The sequence below is a fragment of the Antrostomus carolinensis genome, unplaced genomic scaffold (assembly GCF_000700745.2).
Source record: "Antrostomus carolinensis isolate BGI_N321 unplaced genomic scaffold, ASM70074v2 scaffold33596, whole genome shotgun sequence".
NCBI lineage: Eukaryota > Metazoa > Chordata > Aves > Caprimulgiformes > Caprimulgidae > Antrostomus > Antrostomus carolinensis.
The window spans coordinates 19,179-38,659 of record NW_010323064.1 but is presented as its reverse complement, the minus strand read 5'-3'; the positions used below and the strand labels follow the sequence as shown (position 1 = coordinate 38,659).

General features: G+C 51.5%; 1 protein-coding gene across 1 annotated transcript in view; it reads left to right on the top strand.

Annotated features, from left to right (window-relative positions):
- The first annotated feature begins 912 nt into the window (after positions 1 to 912).
- Positions 913 to 19,481, top strand: part of GRIN1 (glutamate ionotropic receptor NMDA type subunit 1) — a 30,508-nt gene continuing 11,939 nt past the window's right edge. The window contains 13 exon segments of the mRNA XM_029085580.1: positions 913 to 1,044; positions 6,666 to 6,842; positions 11,476 to 11,538; positions 12,364 to 12,464; positions 13,393 to 13,514; positions 14,031 to 14,205; positions 15,714 to 15,858; positions 15,958 to 16,041; positions 16,831 to 16,966; positions 17,892 to 18,019; positions 18,203 to 18,367; positions 18,685 to 18,803; positions 19,417 to 19,480. Coding sequence (XP_028941413.1) covers positions 1,024 to 1,044; positions 6,666 to 6,842; positions 11,476 to 11,538; positions 12,364 to 12,464; positions 13,393 to 13,514; positions 14,031 to 14,205; positions 15,714 to 15,858; positions 15,958 to 16,041; positions 16,831 to 16,966; positions 17,892 to 18,019; positions 18,203 to 18,367; positions 18,685 to 18,803; positions 19,417 to 19,480 — 1,500 coding nt within the window. The 5' untranslated portion in view covers positions 913 to 1,023.

The following is a 19,481-nucleotide window of genomic DNA, read 5'->3' as shown; positions in this document are numbered from 1 at the left end:
CCCCAGCCGTGCTTCATCCTCCTCTCCCATCCGAGCAAACCATCCCTCCAGCCTGTGCAAGGAGCACATCCCAGGGCTCAGGAGATGTTTGGAGGAGGAAGAAGTGTTATTTTCTCCCTGACATCAAAGTCCTTGCACTGATTCACCAGAGCTGGAGACCTGTCACCAGCTGGGGACATTCCTTATGCTGTGGAAGGGCATTCGTGTAACAAAGGATCCCCCAGGGATTACCCAGCTCCTTCTTCTCCGTTCAACAGAAAATAGGATCCTGCTGGAGACCAGGCTCCCAACCTGTGATCACAGCAGGATCTCGCCGAGATCCTCCTTCCCCAATTGGGTACAGCCCAGATCCCCTGCGCCCCATTGCCCTGGTGTGCTGAGGGCAGATCCCAGCTCCTGCCCCCCACTCCCCCCCGTCCCCCCAACCATTTTTCTCATTCCCCTTCATGCTCAGAGCCAGATGGTTGATTTCCTCCGTGGCTCTGCGCTCCTTCTCCCGCTCCAAGTCCCAGCTGACCACTTTGTTTGTAATAGTCCTCGGAGGGGAATTACAACCGAGTATTAAATGTGTGGTTAAAGAAATCGCATTACACAGTGTGACTGGACTGGAGATGTTTCCCTTTAATCTGTAATCCATGAATGTTATTAGTTTAGGGAGCGGAGCGGCTCGGCACGGCATTTCCATTAAGGTATAACCCGGTGCAGAGCCATCACCTCGGCGTGGGCTGCAGCACCCCTCGCTCCCCGCTGTGGTCCTCACTTCCCCGTCCCCCGTTATCTGAGTGCTGTTCTTGTGTTAACACGTGGGGATGTTTGATTTTGCAGAAAAAAAGAAAAGGGAAATAATCACACTCGGTGGCCGACGGGCTCTTGTGAAATAATGTTTGTGTCGTGTATCCTGTCCTACAGGTCTATGCAATATTAGTTAGTCACCCTCCTGCTCCCAACGATCACCTAACACCAACACCCGTATCATACACAGCTGGCTTCTACAGGATCCCTGTCATTGGTCTGACAACACGCATGTCTATATATTCTGATAAGGTAACTGCTGCATGTTTCTAGTCTCCTACCTCATACGTGTGGTGTAAAATCAGGAGTGCCCATCAGGAGGGTTAATGATGTTTACACTACCCTGTTTATCTGTCTGTCTGTCCATCCATCCTCTCCAGTTAAACCTGCAGCTCCCTCCCTCTCTCTCTGTCTCTCTCTTTCTCTCCCACATTCCCTGGTACATTATTTTTTCGCAGCTGCCAGTGTTGACCTACATAGTGCTGGATGATTTCTGCAGCGTTTCCCTGCCAGGCTGCTGAGCTCGCTGCTCTTCAGCCAAGGCAAATGCACCAACTAGCTCCTGCCCTGCTCGCTAGTGACAACCAGGGGGTCCTGGGTGCTCCCTGGGTGCTCCCTGGGTGGGGGTGAGGGGGGAGGGCTGCGGAGGGGCAGGAGGATCCTTGTGGACCCTGTACATCAGGCTGGACCTCTGGGGTTTGAAGGTTGTTTGGTTGCATTCACTTCTCTGAGTTTGTGTCATATTGGTAGGGGAGGTAAAAGAATTGACTAACAAGTTATCCCGAGGCTTTAAATGATATTCAGTCCAGCCAGAATTGAAGAAAGAAATTCAAATTGCAGCGTCTCAAACCACTGTGTGCTCTCCCTGTGGAAACATGGAGACTTTCAGGCTGGGTGAGGTCCTGCTGTGTGGAGGGGCTGGAGGCAATGTCCTGTCCTGGTCCATGACACGCTGCCACGGTCGGCTCTTCCACCAGCTGCTCAGCTCACAACCCATCTTCCCAACACATTTTTTGTGTTAGGAAAAGCAAAAGCAGGAGCTGAGCAGAGCCAGGTGGACCACGCACCATCGCAGGCTTGGTGGAGGTTTTAATCCAGGTGCATGAGCTCAGTGGGTGAGACCAGGCTTGTTTTGAAGGACAAATCGGTCTTTGCTTGGAAAATGTGAATATTCACAAATGCAAATGTTCAGTGCAAAAATAGTCACTCCGCCTACATGCTAAATGAAGTCAAAATTCAGGAGGGAGGAGCAGAAGCTCCCAGAGATGCAGCCCAAGGGACTGCTCGGCTGGAGCAGCAGCAGGTCTTGGCATCTCCCACCAAGTAAAACCATGGTAGGACAACCAGCAAGTCAAGCCCACGGCAATGACAGCACATAGGAAAGCTGCAGGAGGAATTTGGTTCCTGCTGCCATGAGGAGGAGCTAGGTCTGATCAGCAAATGTCACTGAGAGGGACCTTGTCACAGTGCACACAATGGCAGGGAGAAGGGACTATCAGTCCAGCTTCATCTCAGCAGAGCTGTGCTCACCAAAGCAAATTGGCCACATTTTCCACAGCACGACCTTGTGCTGACTTTGTGTGCTCACCCTCAGGGGTGGGAGCTTCCCAGCAGACTCTGCCTCCGCCATTTTTTTTCCTATTTAAAACATATTTTCTGCAGAAGTGGCTCATAAAACCCACCTGGTTCACTTTGGAGCTGGAGGAGTGACCCACTGAGGCTGTGGACACCCACTGCAGTGGCAGGGAGATGCTCCCCACTGAATATTTGGGGTGTTGGGTGGGTGAAAGGCTGTGGGGTGCACTCACCTGGCAGGGACTCACCAGGGAGGCCACGCTGCCTGCACTGGGCACGTCTCACACCTCTGAGCCCTCCTGCCTCTTGCTCAGTCTCCTTCCCCCCGAGAGAGCTGGTGGCTTGAGGACTTGGAGCTCTTTGCAGAGCTGCCGGCAGGAGATGGAGCCAAGGCAGAGACTGGGTGTGTAGAGGAGCAAGGATGTTGAATAGTGAACTGGCAGCAGCTGGAGGGGACAGTAAAGGTGGGAGTGGAGTGGAAGACAGCAGAGCAAAGGGGTGTGAAGCCATGGGACAGGATGGCTCTGCACACCCCGTGCAGGACAGGCTGGCTGGTGCAACACAGGGACATTCAGCTGGTTCCTTTTTGATTTCCACTATCAGCTGCCTTTTTTTTTTTTTTTTTTAATTCAGGAAATTATATCTTTCAGCTGAGTTTCTATGGAAACAAGCTTGTAAGATCACTTTGTGTGGATGCCCCTGTTTGGTTTTGAAGGCATCAGCCAATTTTAGCTGAATTTCACAAGGGGGTTGAAGTCTTGGAGTTAATTATGGTCCTCCAAGGATAAACTGGCAGGGAGAGGAAAGGCGTGGGCCTCAACAGACAGGTTTGCCCAGTACCTTTTGATGCTTTCAGAGCATCTTCAGTTGAGCACAGCAGCCCATGAGCTGTTGCCAGTCTTCCAGCAAAGGTACCAGAGGGAAGGAAGCTTTATTGCTCCCCGTGTTCAAAGAACTGCTTGTTCTAAAAATGACACTGCAGCTATCGAGCTGATGCCTTGGCAGCATTTGTTTGGCTTCCTTGTGTGTACATCTGAGATGACCTGTTTCTTCACCAAAATCTTCACATCATTCAGCACAGTCCTGCCTGAGTGGTGGGGGGGTCTCTGGAATCCCCATCACCTCTAAGTGAGTGGGAGGGGAGCAGGGAACTGCAGGAGGAGAGAGGAAGGTCTCGTGGTGAAGGCAACAGAGTGTTATCCATGGCTGTGGTGGTCATGGCTGTGGAGAACCCTTCATGGACTCTGCATAGACTGAACATTGCAAAAAATCACAGTGTGACCTCCTGGTGCTGGGGCTCCTGAATGGACAGGCTGGACTAGTGCTTTAGTGCTTCTGTTCCCCATGTGTCACTGGGGGGGGTATATCTCCTTTACATCTCAGCTCAAAAAATGAGATGACATTGACATCTTGACAATATGAGGAATATGAAATGACACTGAGAGCATGAGAGTGAAGCTCACAGGAAAACGCACAGCTTGAGAGCTGGGAAATTCTGGTGCTGTTCATCACCACCATGTGGGACCACACCTATGTGATGGGGATGAAGGGACGTGCTGGGTGACCCAAGGTGCTGAGCCCCACACCATCCCCTTGTTGGAGAGTCAATGCAGTGGAGGATCAAGGGTGGCTCTTGACTGAGACCTGCTCTGCTGCTGAAAGAGATGGAAAGTGAAGGTCACTCATTCTACACTTGGAAAGTCATTTCAATGTCCAGCACCTGGTCCTGGTAGTTGAAATGAAGCCTGTCTGTCTGTCTCTCTCCAGCCTGGACCTGGGGATGGCTTTTCCCCTTGGTCCCTGTCTCAGTATAACCACTCCCCGCCCTCCCGGGGGTTATTGCTCACCGAGGGGGGCATTATTTATTTATTCCTGGTCTCACTGGCAACCGATGCTCTGCAGAAATGGTGTTAGTCAGCGTGGGAAGCTGCACTGGAAACTGGGGAGGAAAGTGACTCCCCTTACCCAAGGTCAGGGTCAGGACTCCTTCACTGGCACCTGCAAGAAGTGACTGGAGAGGCTGGTTAACGTAAGGTAGAGACCTTTGCCCCTGCGCTGGGTTTCACAGCCCCCACCAAGCAGAGCAGCCAGCAGCAGGGGTGACCTGCAGTGCCTCAGAGGAGGTGAGGAGCTCTGCGTGCTGAAGCCTGTGCTGATGGCAGTGATGGAGCCCACTCATCCCAGCAGAGGAGAACTCTTCACAGGCTCTCAGGATTCCAGCTGGGAGGAGGGCAAGAGCAGCCCCACCACTCCACAAAGCTACTGCTGCAGTGCTGGGCCATTCCCCAGAGGGTGACAAGTCCTCTCCTCCACACACTGCAGGCAAAGGTGGGTGATGCGGTTGCTCCTGAGCTCCCCGTACGTCTGCCCCCACTAAAATCCCTCCCAGTACACATCTAAGCTACTGCAGAGTTGTCTCAGCTCCCTCCCACGTCTGCAGCTCTCACGTGGGGTGGTGGGCAGGCTGCTTTCTGGTGGGGCTCAGGGACATGTGTGCTGGCTGGGCAGAATGAATAGAGCAGGGGACAGAGCAGCCCGGGCTCCTTCCATGGAGACACTGGCCAAGGCCTCTTTTTCATACCCAGCTGATTATTTTTGCTAAATTATCAGGAACTTTATATCTTGGGATTTCTGCCAGTCTCCTTGAATCTGTCCAGATGCTCAGTTTTGGGGCACGTTGCTAAATGAGGGACTGCACTTGACAAGTTGTGAACCTTTGGAGGGACTCTACTTTCATTTTTCTACCAATCTTTGGGCCCTGCTCTTTTTTCCTTTCTCTTCCAATTTTTGTTTTCCCATTTCCATTTTCCATTTCCATGGATTTCCTTAAAGCAATTAAAAATACTCAGACCCATCTTGTGTGTCCCTGGCCCGAGCTGTAGAGCTAGGCTTGGAAATACCTGGGTATTTCTGCTGACTCCAAAGACAGCTTGAGCACCATGTTGGTGTGGAGACCATGGTTGTCCTTCCATTGTTTGTCCCTATGGGGCTTCTTCTTGATCCATTGATGAGTACTGGGTTTGTGGGGTGAGCTGCATGTCTCCTGCTCTTTGTGGAATTGGGAATGTTTCTATCAGTCATACAAAATTGCTACAGCTCTCCTGGTTTGTTTCCTCCTTTGATTAAACAGCCACAGTTCTTGGTCTTCAGAAATTAGGAAAAGTTTCCAGTGCTTTGGTATTTTTGCTGCTGCTTCTGTCATTTCTGTGTTTTGGGCCAGGGCAGGAGAACAGACACGTTGTTCCACTGCAAAGAGTCCTGACCACAACAGGGGTTTGCAGTGTTTTCTCTATGTTGTATGGTTCAGTTTGACTTTATCATTATCTGGTCTGTCTGTCTTTCCTGCACTGGTCCATGGTGGACATCGCACACTTTCTCTTCCAGAGTGAATTCCTTTGGCCCATTCAGGACGTTTCTGACCCCTGCTGGGTCAGGTCCCTGGATGAGCAGGTCTGGACAAGCCTTGTTTGGTCCAGAGGACCATCTCAACCTTAAAAAATACATATTATGGTGCTTTCCTTTTTGTCCTCTCCTGTTCAGACCTCTACCTCCCTCCAGCACGTAGGTGGTTTGTCAAGTAGCGTCCATGCTGAGCGTCAGCACTTTCATTTTCTAATATTTGACTCTAGGGCCTTTTGGAAAAGCTGCAGTTTGGTTTTTTTTTAAACCTCTCTGTCAGCTACAACTTTTGGTCCAATTGCTCCCCAAAGAGCTCTGTACTTAATTAGGCTGGAATTGCTACTGCTCAATCATCCAACCATAATGATGTCTTAACCAAATCAGATAGGTTGGCTGGGGCATGAGTCCAGAGCTGCCTCCTGTGCGCTGCTGCAGAACAAACTGACCTAGAAACAGCCCAACAGCATATTGTAAAATTGCTTTTCTGAACTTCTCTCATGACGAATAACTAATATATCCCTGCGTGTACCTGCAGCTGCTCCTTGTCGCTCTCTGAAAGGAATTTGTTTTCTTTTTGATGTCCTTTGTTCAGTAATACTTTCAAAAAGCCAAGAGGAAGGGCTATATTTGCACTGAATGAATTTGCACTTTGCCATACTCTGGATTAACCACAGAGAGGTACCATATTGTAGCTAGGGTTTGCTTCTCAGCCAGAAGAAAGGAGTGCAGGTCCTAGGGGATAGATCAAGGTGTGCAACCCAAAAGTCTACCAAAAATTGCTGCTCTTCCTCTTTGGTCTTGTGATCCCAGCCCTGTCCCTGCAAACCTGCCCGGTTTCCAAGATGCACCCCAGCCAACGACCCAACCAGTCTATGTTGAGCTCTTGTTCTTCCTTGCAGAGCATCCACCTGTCCTTTTTGCGCACAGTCCCACCATACTCTCACCAGGCCAACGTCTGGTTTGAGATGATGAGAGTCTTCAACTGGAATCACGTCATTCTGATAGTCAGTGACGACCACGAAGGTCGTGCTGCACAAAAGAAGCTGGAGACCCTCTTGGAGGAGAGAGAGTCCAAGGTCAGTTCCTCAACATTGTCTTGTAGCTTTGTTTAAGCAACAACAACAAAACTAGAAGTCTCGGGCTGTTGTATGTATGTAGATTTCTGTATGTAAAACACCTTTTCTTTCCATTGTAACATGGCTGACATGCTTAAAGCATCAACAGTGTCTGACTAGTACCTGACAGAACTTTGTACTTTATTCATTTCACTTGCTTTGCCATGGTCAAAATCTCCTACATGTAAATCGACTACAAAATGAAGGGAAGGATAACCTGGAGCTCTGCAAATGCCTCGCCCAAGATTCCCACCTAAGGAGAGGACCAAGTCGCTCAGCTTAGGGAAACACCTGCCCCATTACAGCCACCCCAGGGGGCCAGGCAGACCCACCAGTGCCAAACCAACCCTTGAAAAGCAGCTTCTGAATTGGCTTTACTGGAGCTCACCTTAGTGGCTTAGAAGGGGTGAGGGCAGCCGGCGCGTTGATGCTCGGAGGTCTAATGCACCCGCTCTCTAGAAAGCTGTCGGCTCTGCAGCTGCAGGCTGATGCCCCCCGTTCCCATCTCCATTGAAGCACATGCCAAACGCTGCTTTCCTGACACCCCACATGCTGTTACAAGAGGGCGGTTGCGGCTGGCAGGAGCGGCTTTATCGAGGAGGTGCGATGCACCTGCCCTCAGGGCCCCGCGGGGAGCAGGGAGGGAGGCAGGGGAGGTCCTCGAGCCTGCTAGAATCTCAGGAGGACTACCATAGACCTGCTGCCATTGAGTAAAAGGACAGAGCAAGCGTTCAAGAGAAGCAGGGAAGAACACAGGGAGAAGTTCAGCTGCGGTGCTTCAAAGGCAAGCGCCTGTCTGGAAGTCAAGGAACCATCTCCTGCCCTACGGGGTGAAGTCCCATCACATCCTCTTGCCCGGGGCAAGATGAGGTCCTCTTCAGGTGGGCAAAGTCCAAGCCTAATTCCAAGTCTCCAGCAGCATCAAGGCAGGCACCCGTTCCTGGCTTTTCCCTCCTGGGTCACAAACAGGGACCACATCCTGCTTCTCCAGCCCCATCAGCAGCTGCTGGACATTTGGCAGTTGGCTGTTGAGGAGATGTGGCCATAAACAGTTCTTGTGCTTGAGAGACCAGACAGAGCAGCCTACCACTGGTCTTCATCACCTCTCATCAAGCCACTGGAGGAATAACTGGTGCAAAGGTGCAGGCTGGCACAAGCCACACTGACCAACAGACTTTTGTTTTTGGTGGTGGTTTCCAAGAAGTTTCATCCTTGCTGCATCCTGGGCCACTGTCAGACACTGGTGTGCCACCAACCATGATGGGATCCTCCTGCCTCCAAAGCTAGCTTCCCTCTGGGTGATGGTGGATCAGTATTTCCCTCCAAAGCCTCTTCCCAGTACAATGTTCCTCACTCAGGGAGAGCAGTGGAAAGGTTTTCCCCACCATCAATCTGTCATCCTTTTCCTTGCATCTTTTGATTTCCACTTTCTGTTCTTCTGCAGCTCCTGTGCATCCCCTTTTGCTGCTCCCTCACATGCCTCCACTCCCTGCTTGCTCCATGCAATGCTCCCAAGCACAGCCTGCCCACCCTACAGGAAAGCCTTTGAGATCTGGGGCTTGAAATACGGGGAGGGAGGGTCTGTCTTCAGACCTGCCCCACATTTACACTGCATCTACAACATGTCTTGGTGTCTCCTGGCAGCCACTGGGCTACTGCAAATGCACTGGCCCCCCTCCAACCTGGGCACATGCTCTGTGATGGTAGGTCACCTTGTCTTCCCTTTGGGGTTTGCCACCTCATCTTATTTCTTTTTCCTTTGAGGAACTTGCTCTGGTCAAACTGACTGGTCTGACTGGTCTTGAAGGTGGTAGATACCCTTGTTGGGGCTTTCCTGTCTTCCTCAATCTCTTCTGATGTCCAATTACTCTTCTAATCACTGGTGTGTTGGTTCCCTTCATGCTGTGAAGTGATACCCTGGACCACTCCTCAACCTTCTCAAGGGCAGCTTGGGCCTTGGGGAGGGAGCAGGCAAGAGATCTGCTCTCATGCTCTTGGCTTGGATTACAGCCCCTGAGGACCTGAGGGATCTGCTATAGACCACCTGCCTACCTGAGCTCTTGGATCTGAGCATGGCTTTTCCCTTGGAGCTTCCACCAGCCCTGGTGTCACTCAGGCATCATTGTGTGGATTTGCACTTCAAACAGGTGTTCAGAGCTCAGCACTTGGGCCAGGCTGACCCACCCTGGTGCACCCCACGTTCTAGCCTTGTCTTAGGTCTGTCTGCAGTAACTCTCAGCCTGGAGCTACTGCTTCATCCCAGTACAACTCTGTTCATTCACCTGGGCAGGCCACCACTGCACCAACACTGCTCAGGTTTAGGAGGGACTGCCAGACGCTGTGAAAATCAGAGTTTGTCCAAGTCAGAGGTGGTAGGTCCCTGGTGTGCTGGTTCCCTTTCTCTGGTACAGTGGTGTTCATCAAAGTGATAATTTTTTGAGTCAATGCTGGAGAACATGGTGGAAAGTGACTTTTGAATTTGTGGGTCCCTGTCTGAGGAGCAGGGAAGGGCTGAAGGACCACATGGGAAAACAGGAAAGAGATGAGACATTACTGGTCTAGTTCTGGTAATAGGAATAGTGACAGGGAGAGGTGGAGGTGATCAGGTGCCATCAGGTCCAGCTTCGTTGCACCCAACACTCTGCTTTACTTTGCTGACCAGTTTGGGTCAAGGTACCAGCACATCCTGGGCACACAAGGTGATTCATGGCTGGAGGCTGCAAGATGGATGGCCCAGTTTCTGGCTAAATTGATGGTACCTGCAGAAAAGTTGCCAATATCTCATCACTGGAGAACATTCATGCTGTCCTGCTGCAGCTCTGCTCTCCTTGGTGGCAGATGTTACTGCAGGTCTCACTGTGACCTGAGCAGACTCCAAGAAGCCATTGCAGAAATCCTCACCACAGGCATCATCAGAAGTGAAGGCAGACCTGGGCTCCAAGCAGATTTTGCCTCCTCAGATACTTTTCCTGGCAAGGACCCAACGTCTCTGAGCAATGAAAAACCTGTCAGGCTGCGCCCAAGAAGAAGGAAAGATCACACAGCTACACAGAAAGAGACCTGGATGAATGTCCTGCCCAGGACTGGTCTGAGTCCTCAGAAGAAGAAAGCTATTTAGTTTGGAAAGGAAGATGCAGAGATAAAACCTGGCTGCCTCAGGAAGAACCTGGGAAGATGAACTCTTGCGTTATGGGAGTTCCTGGCAGGGACCAGTTGCCATTGCAATAAGAGGCTGTGAAATGAAGATCAGACTAGAACCATGTCCCATACCGCATACACACAGATCAGGGTTGCCCAGCTGGGGTGGGATGGGGCCAAGAAGAAGAGGTCAGATTATGTTCCAGCAAAACCTACCAAGCATCATCCTGCAGGAACTATCAGGGTGGTGTTATTGGCACCTGATCGTGGAGGCTGCTGCTAGGAAAGATCCACAGGGCCAAGAAGAAGAGGTCAGATTATGTTCCACCAAAACCCGCCAAGCACTATCCTGCAGGTTTGTGTTATTGGTGCCTGATCCTGGAGGCTGCTGCTAGGAAAGATCCACGGGGCTGTGTGCATGCTACTGCAGGGTCAAGGCTCCTGAGAGCAGAGGCTGTTGACCCTTCAGCACGCTGCCTGGAGGAGAGGAAACCTCCAGAAGTAGGTTCCATGTCCCTGGCTCCTTTGGGGTCAAGCAGTAGAAGCAGCTCAGGCAGGAGACAAGGGGAGGAGCAGGCTCTGGTCTGTTATCCACAGGGTCAGTGCACTCTGAGCTACCTGCCCCTAGTCCAGGTGTGATGCTCTGGCCAGCAGCATGGAGACCACCAAGCAGTGAACCCCACTAGCCAAGCATAGAGCCAGGTTATGGTCATCGTGTTCTCCAGCAGTTACACCTCCCAGGGCCACCTGTGTGCTGCAGAGCCACGAGGTGCCCTTGGAAGTCCCCAAGGACCAGGTAAAAGCTGCAATGTCATCCCATGATCACCATTGCTTCATCTCGCCACGCTTTGAGCCAACATGGGACGTAGAGAGCTTTTTTTCTTTCTCTTTTGGACGGCAACAGAGCTCCAAAAAGTTGCTCTCTCCTTGCAGGAGGTGAGAAGTTCAGCTGAGACACCTCACTTGCTGTGAACTTGTCTTAGGGTGAGCAGGATTGTCATGATGATAGTGACGGTAGCAATGCTAATGCTCTTAATTAACTGTGACAGTTTGCGTTTATCCAGCACTTTCCATACACAACATTTTGTCCTTTACTTCCACAGTAATTCCATGGAAAATCCCACCACTTTAGGCCCTTAGAGATTACGTAGATTGTTTCTGAGTTTAAGATTTTTTTTAAAAAAATAAATAAAAATAAAAATTGTCTTGCTGAAGAATTCCCCAGTCCCACCAGGGAAACGCAACTGCATCGCGACAGCTTCGCACCGTGACGCTCCCGTGCGAGCTGAGGCACTCTCTCCTGATAGTGGTTTTTGCGAGCTCCAGCGTTATAAAGACCCTTTAGCAAACAGTGGAGGAGGAGGTGGATGTTGGATTGCTTTACTACACGTCATTTTCAACTGTTTATAATATTCTTCTGTGTCTACATATTTTCTCTGTGCACATTATTCATCAGAGTAAAAAAAGGAACTATGAAAACCTCGACCAACTTTCCTATGACAACAAGCGAGGACCCAAGGTATATATGCATGGAAATGCACGCCGCCCACCAACCTAACTAGCAAATGAAAAATAGCCACAGCCACCTGAAAAATAAAATAAAAAAATAAAGAAAATAAAAAAAGAGAAAGAGAAAAAAAAAAATAAAAAAGAAAAGAAAAGAAAGAAAAAAATAATAAAGATCCATGACTATGTTTCTTGGTAGCACGTTTTTATGTTGAGATAGTTTGGTTTGGACTTGAGAATGGAAACCTAGCCAGCTGACCCTGGAAGGATTTCTTTTTGAAACATGCATGTGAACCAGTAATTAACTTGCAAGTTTTTTTGGTGGTTTTTTTTTTGAAAAGTTGAACCAACCCCCTTTCCTCCCCAAAGGAAACGGTTCCTTGGTGTAAGTTGCTCACTTTTATTCCTAAAGGTTAACCCTGTGCAATATGTTGGTTTTTTTTTTTTTCATTTCCCATGTTTTTGAAAAACAACACTCCTTTGCGTTTTCAATTGCATTTCAAAGCCTTTTTCTCTTTCCTGTACAATGCACGCCTCTTTTTGGGTCTTGATTGACTTCAGTTTGCATGCACAGTGCAAAAAAAATAAAAATAAATTAAAAAAGAAAAAGAAAAGATAAAAGCCAAAAAAGTCAAAACCTTAAAAGAGAAAGGAAGGAAGGAAAGAAAGAAAAGAAAGAAAAGAAAAGAAAAAAAGAAAAAAAAAATCTATAACCAACCTTATTTAGCAGACTTTTGTGCAGTTTAATGAATTCTCTTGACCCTTTTCTAGATAGCATGGCTCTCACAAGCAGTCCTGGGGCTCCCGCACTAACCAGCTCTGCTCACACTAATCACAGGCTGAGAAAGTGCTTCAGTTTGACCCTGGAACCAAAAACGTGACGTCGCTGCTGCTGGAGGCTAAGGAGCTGGAGGCTCGTGTCATCATCCTTTCTGCCAGGTAAGGCAGAGCTGGTCCTTCCCCTCCCGGCTCTGATTTCCTCACTCTCCTGACCTGGGGCTTGTTGTCCTTTCACGCCAAGGGACATGAGAGAAAACCCAAACAAAGCCCCATGTCCCAGATGGGTGGTGGATGCTGTCCTGTGCCTGCTGCTGTCCAGGGAGTCGTGTAATCATGTAATCATGAGCATGGTTGAGATGTCCGGCTGTCCTGCAAGGTGTTAGCAGCTGCAGAATCTTAGAATCATTGAATGTTGTGAGTTGGAAGGGACCCACAAGGATGATGGAGTCCAGCTCCTGTCCCTGCACAGGACAATCCCAACATTCACACCATGGCCCTGAGGGCCTTGGCCAAATGCTGCTGGAATCTTGTCAGGCTTGGTGCCATGAGCACCTCCCTGGGGAGCCCGTTCCAGTGCTCCACCACCCTCTGCCTCAAGAACCTTTTCCTCATGGCCAACCTCACCCTCCCCTGCCACATCTTGCTGCCATTCCCTCTGCTCCTGGCATTCGTTGGTGGCCAGAGAGAAGAGATCAGCACCTGCCCCTCCTCTGCCCCTTGGGAGGAAGTTCTAGTTCAAGAAGTTATAGTTCAAGAAGAAGCAGCAATAGTTACTGATGATGATTCCTGATCCACCTGCAAAGGAGGGGAGTCATTGCCCCCATGCCTATAGATGGAGAGGAACAAGGGACGGACTAGATTTGCAGATGCTCAGCAGTGTCAGGTGCTGTGGGATTAGATGAAGCTGAGATACGGGTTCCCATTGCATCAAGGAATTAGCCACTGCCCAGAAGAACCAGTTGTCAGAGGGGGACTGTCTGGGGAATGTGTTTTCCCTGGCACTGCTACCCCCTTGGGATCTGATACAGGAGAAAAAGAGCCATCCAGCACCTGGAGCCACCTTGCTGTTCCTTTCTTCTCATTGCAGTGAGGATGATGCGGCCACGGTGTACAGATCAGCAGCCATGCTCAATATGACGGGCTCCGGCTACGTGTGGCTGGTGGGGGAACGGGAGATATCGGGCAATGCCCTGCGTTACGCCCCTGATGGTAGGCAGCTGCTGAAGACACCCATCCCACTGTCAGCCAGGCTTGGAGGAGCCTGCTCGGAGCTGGGACGAGGTGTCCCTGCCCTCCCGGGGACTCCTTGGGCTGGGGGAACGTGATGCCGTGGTGGTCCCAAGTGATTGACCCTCCCAGTGTGTGAGGGTCCCACACATTGCTCTCCTCTCCCATTGCCCACATGGGGAGACAACAGTTGGGCAGCCTTCGCCATGATGCCATGCCCCAAATCCAGCTCACTGGGGCTTTCCAAGCTGAGGGTCACCTGCAGAAAAGGCTTGGGCAATGCAATGGGGATGGAGCACAGGGTGTCCATGTGGCTGTCCCCAGTCCCCCACCAGCACGCAGGACGGTGCCCAAAGCCACTGCAGTCGCTTCCTCTGCCCGAAGCTCAGATAACTCCTCAGCCCATCACCATGTGCTTGCTGGTCCCTGTGCATGGGAGTAACACTGGAGTGGCCAGCATGCCCAGGGATGCTGACCTGCCTCCTCCCTTCACGACAGGAGTCATCGGTTTGCAGCTCATCAACGGGAAGAACGAGTCAGCCCACATCAGTGACGCCGTCGCGGTGGTGGCCCAGGCCGTGCACGACTTATTTGAGAAGGAGAATATCACAGACCCACCACGGGGCTGTGTGGGCAACACCAACATCTGGAAGACAGGACCCCTTTTCAAGAGGTATTTGGGAAAGGGTCCTGCTGGAGGGAGCAGAGGACCTGAGGAGGGAGAGTTGGAAAAGGTGGGAGCATGTGGGAAAGGAGCACGAGGGCAACACGGTGGCTTTGTTCAGAGAACTTGTCACTAAAGCTTTGGGGCACATGACATAGGACTGCCTGGACTCTCCTGCGATGATTCAGATGTGAGGGCCACATCTCTTCTAGAAAACGAGCCAGGACACGAACTCAGGCACTGGTCCCCAGTTTATCCAGGCTGTTAAGGCATCATCCTGGTGCCTGGCACCAATTTGGTCCATGCCAATCCATGCTCTTCTGGGCAATGCTTGGGCATCTAGGATCTAGTGTGGACAGGGAATGACTCTAGGAGGAAGAGATCTGGGTCCACGATCTCCTCCAGTCTGGATCTTAATTCTGTGGGTGGAAGAGGGACTTTTCTGCCAAATGAAGGTAGGTGGATGTTTCTGTCAAATTGGAGCTCAGTGCTGTGGACACATTTCTTGATGAACATTTCAGGGCTGCAGCATGGGTCAGCATGCTGCAAGTAGGACTTGGGGGCAAGAGACCTCCATGCATGGGCCAGCTGCTCTCTGCTGTAGCAAACACTGGTGCTGTGGTTTTGGGTGATGGGATCTCAGCAGATCAGAGCGTGTGTGTGTTGGATCTTGCTGAGGTGGGCAGTGTGATCAGCAGATGCTGCACGTGCTTCCCAGACCCCATTCTTTGTGCTTTGAGGGGTTTTGTGCTGCATCTCTGCAGATGCTGGAGCCACAAGGGCCTCTGTGGGTTGAGTCGTGGTAAAGCAGCAATTCCCTCTGCAGCTGAGCTCCCTGGCACCAGGCTGTTGGTTTTGGCCATGGGATCTTGTGTCAGAGGTTGGTCTCTGCAGACATGGTTGTGTTGTCTGTGAGATGCCCTTTCTGAGGATCTGGGTTTTGTTGAGCATGGGTGGGATTTCCAAAGCCTGAAGATTTAGAAAATTTCCTGGCATCCTCTGCAGCCACTCCATCTTTGGCATGAGCTATTTGAAGTTGTTCTCTGTGGTGCACTGCAAGTGGCTTAGGCAGTTCTTCTGTGTCTTCATTATCATCTTTCCAGGGTTTGGGGAGCTGGTTCTCCCCTTGGCAGCCTGGGGATGTGATGGGCTGGTGCCAGACAGAAGCACCATGAGCAGTGACAGGGACACAGGTCCCAAGGGACCTCCAGAGGAAGGTGTCCTTGGGTGCTGTGAGGTAAAACATTCCTTAAGGGAATGGGATTGATCTGGTGGGAAATAAGGGACAATGACAACAGATATGGTAGTGCAGCACTTGGGGAACTGACCCTGTCCAGCAGGAAGGGATGACCACAGGTCTATGAACAGACCATAGGCAGCCTTGGCTGGACTTCTGTAGGGTAGTGGGCATATGGCAGGCAACTGAGAGAAAGCATTTGCCTTTCTGACACCTTCTTAGGTGTCCCAATGGCCACAGCAGGTATCCTAGGTTGACCCTGCTGTGTTTCTCTCCATAGGGTTTTGATGTCCTCCAAGTACTCAGAGGGTGTCACTGGACGGGTGGAGTTCAACGAGGATGGGGACAGGAAGTTTGCCAACTACAGCATCATGAACCTGCAGAATCGGAAACTGGTCCAAGTTGGAATTTACAATGGCAGCCATGTATGTACAGGTCTTGACAGGTTGGGTAGGAGGGGTGTGTGCACTGGAGTGTCTACCTATGGCCTCATGTCCATCTCCTTCTTCTGGGGTTGATCACAGGTCTTGACCAACGACCGAAAGATTATCTGGCCAGGGGGAGAAACTGAGAAACCTCAAGGCTATCAGATGTCAACCAAGTTGAAGGTAACAGCAAATGGCATTAGAGGGTGGCAGGTCTTCTTCAGGTCTCTGCATGGTGGACTGTGACTATCTGTCTCCCACTTTCACTGCTGCCTCTGCAGCTGTCAGCAGCAATTGCAAACCCAGGACACCTGCCATCTCAGGAAGGATATGGCAGAACAACTTAGAGAAGGTACTGGAGGCTGTTCAGAGCTGGAGCACAACTTCCAGATGGAGACAGACTAGATAGGGTGGCAGGCATCCTTTGGTTTGGAAAGAGCCAGCTGGAAAGGGGATATGAGAGACAACAGCGGAGAAGGGATGGAGAGATGAGGTGTTCATCATTCCTCATGGCTTGGGAGCCAGAGGGCACCTGGCACAGGTTTGCAGGAAATACAAGGATGGGCTCCTTTGGCCAAGGCATGGTCCAGTTCTGGAGCCCGCTGCTGCTGGACAGTGCAGAGGCCAGAAGGAAACAGGTTCAAAAGGGGATGAAACATGTTAGTGGAGGGTGGCTGGGCTGGTGGCTGTCATGCTGGGCTCTGGAAATCCCTGAAGAGCTCATGGCCAGAAGCTGGAGGTGACACTGGGAGAAGGTCCCTCCACTCTTTCATTGCTTCTCATGCCCTTCCCTTATGTGTAGGCCAGCAGCCATGTTAGTGACTGGATCCTGGGCAGGCTGGTCTTACCAGTATGACCATTCCTTTGTCCTACTGACCAGGCAAGGGAAATCACACATCTCCACGGGTGTTGAGCCCTTATTCCTGTAGAGGTGGTGCAGATGCAAGTGGGTGTTTGTGCTTCACCTTGCAGATCGTGACAATCCACCAAGAACCCTTTGTCTATGTGAAGCCCACGCAAGCAGATGGGACGTGTAGAGAGGAATTTACCATCAATGGAGATCCTGTGAAAAAGGTCTTTTGCACTGGACCCAACGAGACCATCCCAGGTAACTCAGTCTGGTGGTGAGCGCTGTGGCTCCCCCAGCCCACCCTGCTAATGAAGACTCATGTCCCAAGAAGGGGTCCCCAGGAAGGGTTCCCAGTCACACAGAAGGCCCAGAGGATGAGGAGCAGAAAGGAGACAGCACATTCAGCCCCAAACTCCCCCCGTCAGCTCAGCCCCACAGTAGTGCTGTGTAGTAACTGGGCACTGGAATTCAGGTTTTTGACCCCAACAGATGACCTTCCCACTGTCCCTCTTCTGGATGGGCTCCAGGTCTGTTCTGGGGGATTGCATCCCATGTTTATGTCTCCTCACATGCTCCAATTATCTTTGGCTTGATCTCAAGCAGAAGCAAGAACCCTGAGGCACATTAACACCTGCTGCACTGCTACTAACACCACCAGTTTCAACCCAGTTTGTTATGGAAAGCTTGTTTCAGGATTAGGAGTGAGCACGTGGTGGGGAGTGTGAGTTGCTCAGCAATGCCAGGCTTGACCAAATCCACCTGAAGTGCATCCCCTTGGCCCATCACACTTTCCTGTGCACAACTCTGCCCAGCCCTGAGTTGTGCCCTGGTCTGTCTACAACCTGATGGGTTCACATGAGCCCTCCTCCAGCACAGTCTGCAGGCACCAAGCCCCTTCTGTCCCCTACAATGGGTCAGTAGCACCAATTCTGAGCCCACCTCACTGGGACATAGCAAATGAAGGAGACCCCTTTGCCCCCAGCTTGCCAGCACCCATAAGTGATGGAATCAGTGGGAGAGGGTCATCAAGGCAGATGGCCCTGCCTGAATAACATGATTACATCTCATATGAAACCAGAGCCATGCAGGTGGCTGCTCTCGCTGGGGACAGCCATGGATCCTGCATGAGGTCCCTGGCAAAGGGCTGCCTCCACTTGTCCCCCCCATTTTCTCCCACCCACAGGCCGTCCCACTGTAGCACTGTGCTGCTACGGCTTCTGCATCGACCTGCTCATCCGGCTGGCAGGGGTGATGAACTTCACCTATGAGGTTCACCTGGTGGCTGATGGTAAATTTGGTACCCAAGAGCGGGTGAGTTTGGGCAGCATGAGATGTCTCTTTGCTTGTATCATTTGTTGAACCCCCCCAGGCCCTTCTCCAGAGCAGGGGTGGGTGGGAGGGCAGTGCAGGGAGCCTGCCACATCTGTGGGGGTCCTGACTGGTAGGGGAGAGGTGTCAGGGCAGTGGGCTGATCCCATACTGGCTCTCTGGCAGGTTAACAATAGCAACAAGAAGGAGTGGAATGGGATGATGGGGGAGCTGCTGAGTGGCCAAGCGGACATGATTGTGGCTCCTCTCACTATCAACAACGAGCGGGCACAGTACATCGAGTTCTCCAAGCCCTTCAAGTATCAGGGCCTCACCATCCTTGTGAAGAAGGTATGGGCTGGGATGGGATGTTTTGTAGAACAGGGGAGATGCCTTTTACTCCCCAGTTTGACACATGCCATGCCTGCACCATGTCCAGCTCCCCCAGCTGCTGTCCCCTGCCCACCCCAGGGCAGCTGCTCCAAATCCCAGCCTTTGCTGTGAGGTGACAGCCTCAAGGCTGCTGGTTTTATCACTGGGTCTTGTCTCGGCCACCCTGACCCTTCCTGTGTAGCAGAGCAGGAGCTTGGAGCAGGACAGGAGTCCTTGTGAGTCCAGGTGTGGTCATGATGGGTGCCAACACTGTTCTCCTCTCTCCTGTGTGCCAGGAAATCCCTCGCAGCACCTTGGACTCGTTCATGCAGCCTTTCCAGAGCACGCTTTGGCTGCTGGTGGGGCTGTCTGTGCACGTGGTGGCAGTGATGTTGTACCTCTTAGACCGATTCAGGTGAGTGCACTTTGGGTCACCCAAAAGCTGGAGGGGACAGGGAGGTGCTCCTGGGAACCATCACCTGGGTTCCTGCAGTGTCTTGCTCAGGCACAGCCCTGCAGCTCTTTGGGAGGTTCTCACAGGAGATTTTTCTGCCCCACCAGCCCTGGGCTGAGGTTCCCAGCCTCTCTGGGTGCCACTGTTGCCTGACCAAGGGGACCATCATCTCCTGGGCTCTGAGTTAATCCCCTTCCTTGTCCCTGAGGCAGCTCCTCTGAAGGCCAGGGAGCCTGTCCCCACCTCATCCATGTGCCCAGGGGCTTTTGTGGTTGATCTGCAGTGAACCCACCATGTTGTGTTGGGAGAAGCTCAAGCTGGCTGAGATTAGATGATCCTTCTTGTCTGGAGAGAAGTGTGATGAGACCAGTACCATTGTGAGCAGACAGGGTTGCAGATCAGCAGAGGGGACATGCAAGGCAGTGGGACATGAGGGGTGAAGAGCTGCTTGGGGCATAGGCACAGTCTGCAGGGATGAGTGATGTAGGGCTGCATCAGGACACTTAGGGGACAGTGGAGAGCCCTGGGAAGCAGGATAAGGGATATGAGAAGAGCCCTCTGCCTTGTCTTCCAGCCCGTTTGGACGGTTCAAAGTGAACAGCGAGGAGGAGGAGGAAGATGCCCTGACCCTCTCCTCGG